Source organism: Colossoma macropomum, unplaced genomic scaffold (assembly GCF_904425465.1).
Source record: "Colossoma macropomum unplaced genomic scaffold, Colossoma_macropomum, whole genome shotgun sequence".
Classification (NCBI taxonomy): Eukaryota; Metazoa; Chordata; class Actinopteri; order Characiformes; family Serrasalmidae; genus Colossoma; species Colossoma macropomum.
Genome location: NW_023494810.1, coordinates 26,221,160 through 26,230,990, shown reverse-complemented (window position 1 = coordinate 26,230,990; position 9,831 = coordinate 26,221,160). Strand labels below are relative to the sequence as shown.

General features: G+C 38.1%; 1 protein-coding gene across 1 annotated transcript in view; it reads right to left on the bottom strand.

Annotated features, from left to right (window-relative positions):
• Positions 1-261: 261 nt before the first annotated feature.
• ccdc3b (coiled-coil domain containing 3b) overlaps positions 262-9,831 on the bottom strand; it is a 34,509-nt gene continuing 24,939 nt past the window's right edge. Inside the window, exon 3 of the mRNA XM_036560181.1 lies at positions 262-3,213. Coding sequence (XP_036416074.1) covers positions 2,932-3,213 — 282 coding nt within the window. The 3' untranslated portion in view covers positions 262-2,931. The remainder of the gene's footprint in view (positions 3,214-9,831) is intronic.

Sequence of the window (9,831 nt, the reverse complement as noted above, 5' to 3'; positions counted from 1 at the left end):
CCTCAGGGCTTTCTAGGCCTTCAGAGAAGGTTAAATGATGAAGTATAAAATAAAAGAGTGTTCCACAAAGTTTACTTTTAAAAAATATAATCATCATACTTGTATTTAAAGTCTGCAAGTATTGTACTAATACTCTTAGTAAGTTCGGTTACTTTTGGTTCAGTTTGAAAACAAAAGGATTACATTTTTGAAATGCTGAATGAAAAATTATATATATATATATATATATATATATATATATATATATATATATATATATAATTCAAAGGATGGGGTGAATTTCATAAGGAAAAAAAAACACTCTAGACCCTCTGGACATCCTAGACACATTACTGACTGTGAATACGAATGGTATCCTGACCAATGTGTCTCAGTCAGTTGTTAGAAATAGAAATCAGTGGCAGCAGCTCTATAACAGGATTCTTTACTAAAGAAGTCACTGTAAAACTGCCCCAATTAAAAATATATTTTCAAATAAACCTTGGAATGTCTTTTACAAGCATCAAATGTCCCTGTTTAAATCCGTTAAAAGAAATTCAAACGAGTCACTGTTAGCTGAGAGCTAACAAACTACTTGAATCACATAGGGGCGCCAGCAAAAAATAGCATTACTATCACTCAGTCCTCAGTGAATAATGTTATACACTCACCGATCACTTTATTAGGAACACCTGTACATCTACTCATTCATGCAGTTCTCTTATCAGCCAACTGTGTGGCAGCAGTGCAGTGCATAAAATCGTGCAGATACGGGCCAGCAGCTTCAGCTAATGTTCACATCAACCATCAGAACAGGGAAAAAATGTAATCTCAGTGATTTTGACTGTGGCATGATTGTTGATGACACACAGGTGGGGCTGAGTATATCAATAACTGCTGATCTCCTGGGATTTTCACCAGAGAGTTTACCCGGAATGGTGAAACAAAGAAAAATATCCAGTTAGCGGCAGTTCTGCAGATGGAAATGCCTTGTTGGTAACGGAGAATGGCCAAACTGGGTCGAGCTGACAGAAAGACTACGGTAACTCAGATTCCAACTTTGGACAACTGTGGTGAGCAGAGAAGCAGAGAAGAAAACAACCTTGAGGTGGATGGGCTACAACAGCAGAAGACCACATTGGGTTCTGCTTCTGTCAGCCAAGAAGAGAAAGCTGAGGCTGCACTGGGCACAGACTCACCAAAATTGGACAGTTGAAGACTGGAAAAATGTGGCCTGTTCTGATGAATTGCGATTTCTTTGGAGACACACGGATGGTAGGGTCAGACTTTGGCACCAATAGCATGAATCCATGGACCCAGCTTTCCTTGTGTCAGCAGTCCAGGCTGGTGGAGGTGGTGAAATGGTCTGGGAAATTTTTTCTTGGCACACTTTGTGACCATTAATACCAATCAATCACTTGAATGCCACAGCCTATTTAAATTGCTGACCCTGTGGATGCTTTGTGGCCACATTTTACCCATCTTTTAATGGCTATTTCCAGCAAGACAACGTACCATGTCACAGAGCAAAATTCATTTCAAACAGGTTTCCTAGACATGACAATAAGTTCAGTGTTCCTCAGTGGCCTTCCCCGTCACCGGATCTGAATCCAATAGAACACCTTTGGCATGTGGTAGAACAGGAGATTTGCAGCATGAAAGTGCACCCAAAAATGTGCAGGAATGGCATGATACAATCATGTCAACATGGACCAGAATCTCAAAGGAATGTTTCCAACATCTTGTGGAATCCATGCCATGAAGAATTGAGGCTGTTTTGAGAGCAAAGGGAGGCCCAACTCAGTATTAGTACAGTGTTCCAAATAAAGTGCTTGGTGAGTGTAGCTGCCGCCTGATTGCATGTGACTAGCCATTAGCCTCTGACCATGATCTAACCATTCAATCTACTAAAATGGTTGCAATAACATAGAATGACAAATTCTGACTAGCATGACACTGAGGTCAAATTATCTATTCGTCGCCAAATATTGTCTTAATATTAGTCATAACATTACTGTTAAATATCACGGCAGATGCCACAGTGTTTGAGGTCATGACAGCTTACGTCAATATTTGCTAAGTGTACTATAGACAGCTAAGAAGCAAACATTATGACATCTGTCATGACAGTTAACGGTAATGGTAGCATGACTTTTATTACTGAACAAAATATATCATGACAACTCACGACTGTTTATGACATGGTTATGTCAGTTTTATGTAGCAGGGTTCCAGTGAAGTGTTCCTAAATAATCATGACAATAATGATGTGCAGTATTGTGGTTGCGCTGTGATAATATGTGTGCTATGTGGAAAAAAGATAAAACATTTTAAGTTTTTAATATTCTTGCTGAGATGTTACATGACCACTTCTTCATGAAGTGAGTAAATAAGCATACTAGCCTGGTCACTAGGCCTGTCCTCTGGGTGGATTAATGCTAGGATGAGACCTACTCAGTCCATTGCACACCGTATTAGAACCATTTAAATTCGAGTCTAACTTTTATATATGGACAGACCTACATTCCTAAAAATAAAGGTACCAAAAACGGTTCTTTGGAGCAGTGCTGTAGAAGAATTACTTTTGGTTCCCTAAAGCAGTGGTTCTCAAACCCAAATGTGGACCATCACTGGGCCCTGATGGCAACTCTGAGAACCTCTGCCCTAAGGAACCCAAGGATGGACGGAAACAACCATTTTTGAAAGTTTTGCAAGTATGAAGAACCTTTTTAAAAGTTTGAAAAACCTCCACAAAATTTTAAGGTTCTATACCAATTTACTTTTTTTCCCCTTGAGCCATACATCCAAGCCAAGAACCACTTAAGAACTTTTATTTTTAAGTCTTCAGCTTTTGTCAAGGACCCGCTAACGTTCCTTATGTACAGTCATCATGTACTTACTGCCATCATGGCTCCCTGGCAGTAATTACGGTACTTGGTGAAGAAGCAGTGCCTAGTTCTTGAGCTTTCTGGGCAGGACCTTCTTGTGAGCAGGTTTCTGGTCCTGGGTGGTGTCCTGGTCTGGATGTGGAACCTCTGGTTCAGACTCATGAAGCTGCTTGAGGAGGACCTGTTCCTTGGGCTCTCTTTTGGCCTGCCTCAACAGACGCTTCATGTTCTTCACTTTGTCCTTCAGGTGGTTGTTGGCTTTCTCGAGAACCTTCACCTTTTGGGCGAGAGTTTTCACCTTCTCCTCTTCCTCAAACAGGGCTTTCTGCACCGTGGAGCACAGGAGCTGTAAAAATGGAAGTGGAATAGATGAAGAAAGTAAAAAGTGGCCAAACTTTGTGGCCTAAATGGATAAAATTGTACAGTCAGCGCATTTAATAAACATTAATACATATCATATACAAATGAAACATGACGATCAGCATATGCCAAAGCATGTATGGTCAAGAGTGATGTAAGAAGGTACAAAATAAGCAGAAAGAAGTAATGCTGTGTTCAATGTAAACCGGGAACTCTCACTTTTCAAGCTCGGAGCTTCTTTCTTCCCACCTTCAGCTTCAAGATTGTGAAAAAATTGGATATTTAAGATTATCTAACAATTGTTTAGGGCATTCATATAGGAATTAAAGAGTTGTAGGCTGTAAGCTATGGTAATTCACGGTTGATACAGCACCGATATTGACATGAAAACGTACCTTTTTTTAAAATCTTGTACAGAATGACTTAAGCTTGCATTTATCCAAGTATCCCTCTGTGTTTAGGAATAGCACACACAAAAAAATAACTTGACTGTCTTCCTAAAATATGCTATTACCTCAATCCCATGATAATGTCGAAGTTACATCACAGAACTGAAACTCAGAGTATCAGTTCTTGAGAAACTCCAACTTTCCAAGTGGGAATTATGTGTTGGATGACATTAAATAGATTTTTTCTTAGTTGCAAGTTGGAAACTTCTGAGGTCCCGTTTGATCATGAATACAGCATAAGCAAAACTGCGCAATCTTTACAGTCGAAGGCAAAGAGAAAAGGAGAAGACAGAACTCCATTGATGCTTCATTGGCACAGAACATTTGTTAGTCATTTCCTTTCTTTCTTAGCAAAGACTTCAAATATGATTAACAAATTGTTGGTCTGTTTCAAGATAAGAAATTCTATGCAATTTCAGAAGAGCTTCAAGTCAAGGTCATTCATTTTGCCTGGAGCATGCTCACATCTAATAACTTAAAAGCTGATTTTACATTTGTGGTCACCTCAGTTTAAGAGCTTTCGTTTGCCTGTCATGTCCGATACTTGTATTTGATAAATGTAATGTAAATTATGTCCATTTCATTTATGCCTTGTGTCTTATCTCGGAGAGAAATTTTGATTAACTTTATAGGCATCAGGGTTAGTTGCTTAAAAAGAAACCACAGCGCATTTTTAGTTCATAAAGAGTTTATAAATAACTGCTATTTCACTAACCTAGGCTGGGAATTCTGTACTGCAGGAGCACCTGAGGAAGAGACCAAGTGTTCCTCATTTAAACTGTATCTGTCTCTTATTACTGCAGTATGAGAAGCAGACTTTGTTTGAGAGAGTTCAAGCCACTGATGTTTATGATAAGATACTTAACCACAATTATGTTGGCTTTGTCTAATTTTCAGGGGCTACGGAATGTTCCGTAGCTTGGGGCGAGGACAGCGTCTACGTACGTTTTTCCAGCCTCCTTGAATAATGATTTAAGTGCACCACAAAATTTTTTTTTTTGCAAGTTGGCATACGTGCATTAACAAGTACTCAAGAAGCAGCTGGGCTGAGATGATGTGACTAATCCTGACATAGGAAGATCAGGCTGTGGTTACGATCCCAACATCAGGGTGGGCAGACAACTTCAAAGCATTTGGTTCCTATGACCTTTTCAAAGGAGGTGCTGTACCTTGTCTCTCTTAACTGAGATGATTGAGTGTGACTGGCTAAAGTCTAAAATCGTTATTCAAACAAAATGTAATTTACTGAAAATATCATGTGTTCTAGCTAATGTTGGGAACATATTGACAAGATATTACAAGGTTCTTTTTTCATATAACTGAACTAAGTTTAAGAACCATAGTTAATAACCTCCATACCGACTCTGAGACCATGCACATGAGTACTCAGATGGTACTAGAGGTCTGATTGGGCATGAAATTGAAGCCTGAATTAATGACTTCTCAGATGGTAAACTTTGATTGAAGCAACATTGATTTAATGTTGGGCAATATAGTTGAATTAACATAGATCTGTGACATTGAAGTTGTATTAATCTTGCTCTATGTATTGTCTGTTGGAAAATCAACCATACTGATCACTGATCCAGTGTTGACTCAACAGCACTCGCTTGTTGGTTGAATAGCTATTGATCTAATGCCAGTGCCGACGTTGATTTAATGTTTAAACAATATTTATGTTTATGCAATGTTGATTCAACACTGAACGCATAGTAAATTCAGTTCAGTAATATATATAATATCTAACTCACATTTTCAGGCATTTAGCAGAAACTCTGATTCATGATTGATGGTAGAGTGCATAACACAGTCGCCTCGCATACAGAAAATTGTAGGATCTCCATCCAGGCAGCACTGCCATAGAGGAATAAAAGTCCTCTGGGAAGTATCCTTATGCCGCATTCCTCTACCACTGTAAATTACTCTGGATTAGAATTTTGTAAATACTAAACTGAATTAAGAATGCTTTCAATGTTGAACCAACAATGCATAAACACAAAGCTAGATCAATGTTCATTGTGGTTAATACAAAAAGCATGATGAATGCAAAACATCAGAGTTCTATATTGATTCAACATGGTTGCCTTACACTATGTGCCAGACCTCCTGCTATCACAGCTCCAAACACAAGCTCTATGTGACCAGTGTTTATCTGGTGTAACAACCAGGTCATAATGTTTCCACAATGAAGACGTGGAATTTTAAACAGTTCCCCATTAGCAAACTGTCTTTTTATTTCGTCCATGGCAAACAGTCAGTAAGACTGGCTTTGTTGTACACATACAAGACTACACTAGATGCAAAAACTGGACCAAACATGGCCCAAAACCCGATATGGAGGATGGAGTTTGGTGGTCAAGTGCTGGTCCAACTAGCCCTAGTGGCCAAACTGTAGAAATGCTGTCTGGAGTAAAAAGTTTCCATTTAGACTTTCACTGAAAAAGGCCTTTTTTTCCAACAACATACATTTGTTGTTGTTCTATGTTTCAGTCCCTATTTCTTTATTTTATTATGCTAACTCTTTTCCAGTGATCAGTGATTTTGTCAGGGCAAGTAATCAGCTAATTACTGTTATAACATGAATCCTCTACATTTCAGTAGGCTTGATTCACATAATGCATGCATAGACAAAAACAAGAAAAGGATGCAAAATTGTGAATTCTGTCAAACTGATGAGGCTGAAAGATGCAAAGCTGAGCTACAGAATATTATATGATATGGCAAATAACATATTAAATGCCAGTTTTAGGCCGGAATGCTCCTTTAAGAAAGCTTCCATGAGGCTGACATGGCAGTGTCCAGCTTAATGTGTCACTATGCAAGTCCCATTGAAATGAATAGGCACTAATGCTAACAACTCTCTCCAGCTCCTATAATACATCCATAGTAACATATAGTAACTGTTTTGTTGAGAATATTTCATTGTCTTTCCCAGCGGACAGTACCAGACCAGAATGCCAATGCCTTTTAAATGACACTGTTTTAAATTGGTTTAAATTTGTTTAAATGGTGCAACAATGAATGGAGCAACAAGAATGGTTCAAAAGTGCAGTTAACCACAAAACAGACAAAAACTCATTATTTTAAGAAAAATAGTAGCAATAGCAAAATGTTACTATGTTGGATGTACATGGTTTTGCTCTGTCTCTGTAACACATCTTGCAAGTCTGGCCAGTGTCTGTTTTTTAGTACTTTAACCCTGAAAATGAGTTTCAGATGATGCAGTGAGCGTGACCATTTCTATAAGCAGAGATTTCCTCAATTGCTCTTTCTGTATTGCTACCATCTGGACCTGAGTGTTCCTATGAAATTAACATAGAATAATACATACTGTAAGTACGCTATGTCCTGGAAAAATGTGAAAAATATTTAGGTGACTTTCTTAACCCTCTATTGTATGGTGTTGCCATATGGCAACAATTACTTTATCTCAGTTTTACTAAAAAGCAGTAATATAAAATCTGTGTTTTCCCATTTAAGTGTGGAAAAAATGTTTTTTACTTTGAAAGGACAAATACTTTATGACATCACATGACCAGGAATTCTTATTATGATGTTGTTTTTACCATACGTTCCAAATACCAATTGAAATTGTATTAATTTCCAGCACAGTACAGTACACAGCAGTACATTTCACTTAGCACTTGGATTTGTTTGGTCTTGTTTTCAATAAAAGGATGTTTTTAGAGAAAAATGACATTTTATGGTGTATGGTGCTATGGTACGATTGCGCATTGTTGCCATATGGCAACAATTTACTGAATACCCCATATATATATATATATATATATATATATTTTTTTTTTTCAAATATCAATAACAAAACCACACTAACACATTTTTATCATGCGCAAGTAATAATTCATGCAAGAGAGGGTTAAAGTAGCTTACTGCAGTGTGCTTACAGCATTGTGGCCAACATATAGTGAAACCAGACTAAACAACATTATACTGCACAATAACAAAGATACAGGAGATCAGACACCTCTATGCAGTGATATCTAGCCATCTGTCTCTCACTGTTTGGACACTGTCCACTGCACTTGACACAAGGCCTTTTTGTACAAACATACCTGGCTAATTGTCCGTGACAAAAGCTGCCACAATATGCTCGATCTGTTCAGCAAACCGATGACACCCGTATGACCACCTGCCTTATAAGTATGCAAACATTTCAGAGTGATTGTTTTCAGTAGGATGGTGTTTCCACTGGCCAGCATCCCATGTGCTTTATTTTCCTTTTCTTTAACTTGTTCAGAACGGATCTAACCATGCCACAAATGCATTCTACTGTACCAACTGTTGTAAAGTTGGACGAGCTTTATAGAACACTTGGAGAAAATTATATTCAACTGAATATTTTATATGCTCTACCAAGCTAAACTATGTTTTGGCCTAACGGAGTCGCACAGACTGAATGACTAATCAACTAATATATACACTAGCTGACACTGTGGCAGTTTAGTAATAAACAACAGTAGCAGAAAAATGCAGAAAGAGAGTCTACAGAAGAGTTTTTGTTTTTCTGTTAAACACAAAGCCCTTTAAAAGTACTTTATTAGTGTGGAAAGACTACATGAAATGAAATCAATCCCGTTTTTTTTCAACGTCAATGTACTGTAAAGTTTGCTTACCACAACTTCTCATTAGGTTCAATGGGATTTAAACTTTGACAGTAATGACATTGAATAAATGTCTGACTTATAGCAGATCATATGACGGACACGCCTACACACACTCTCTCAAATGCCCTGCGCCTCAAGTCTTCCTCACAGCTTGCTGCTGCCTCTTTAAAATTTTGTAATTGTAATTATGTTGCAAAATTGTAATTTTGTAACAAATTAAAAAAGTTGGATGTTTAAGTCATAGAATATATGGTCTTATAATTGAATAGTCCTCGCTCATGGCTGTTCATGTTAGCTATTCTAACTAGTTAAAAACTATTTAACGGTCATTTATCGAGCTGAGAAATGCTGCTTTTGAAATAACAGAGAGAAAGAAAAATATTCTTACTGTTCTGCTTCCTTAGTTAAAAACTGGTAAAAAAACAGCTTGTTTATTTGCTTTTATGTTCAGAGCACCCGAGGAGAAAGATCTCACGACTTGAGCCACTGACAACTTGAGTGTGACTAAATTTGCACTACTGTATTATTTTTAAAGCATTTTCTTGTTACCCTGCTATCCAGTATGGCTGAAACATTTTTGTGTGAAAATAAGGAAAAGTTTTGTTGTTTGTTTTAGGTCAAAGATTAAATTTGATCTGTGCTGTAGATAAAGCAGGGTGGCTGTGACAGTGTTTTTACCGTAGTAATCGAATGTTTGAAGGGTTGAAAAATGATTGAGGAAGCATTGCTGTTCTGTGACCTGTCCAGGGCATCTCCTGCCTTCTACCCAATGACTGCTAGAATAGGATCCCCTGCGATCTAGGAGGATAAGTGGCACAGATAATGTGTGTGTGTGGTGTTCTGTTATTCAGTGTGTTCTGCTTTCAATGTTCTTTAAATATTAGTTCTGGACAATTAAGAATTAACATCTGATTCAATCAATTCAAAGATATCTTGGTTTTCACACGCACACAAAATATTTAAAGAAGCATTTGACAAAACTGGTTTATGTACCACAACTTCTCATTGGTTGAATGGGATTTTTTGTCAGTATTCTGTAAAACTTATTCAGCTCCACAGTTATTACCAAAGTACATATTTGTGGGCGGAGCATGAATAGGTCAATTGTGTGTTCAGAACGGCCTGGGAAATGTAGCCATGGTAACACACAATATCCGACCTGTCATCATCGCTTTTCAATAAAGGTAGCCTGGGCTGCCAGTACAATGAGAGAGAGAGAGAGAGAGAGAGAGAGAGAGAGAGAGAGAGAGAGAGAGAGACAGACAGACAGAGAGAGAGAGAGAGAGAGAGAGAGAGACAAGTGGCCAGTTTTCCACATTCTCAGCTTGCCTTTGCTCTGACCTTAACAATAATGTGAATGCAATTATAAAAGCCAATGACGTGGGCTGTTCCTTGGCCTTCCTTATGATTGCTGATACGAACCGAAACCGTCTCATTAACGTAACCTAAACCGCTCTCATTGGCGCGCCGTGACAGAAAGCTTTCATGGGCGTTCACGACCTGATTGAAACCAGCTCCCCAGACATAAAT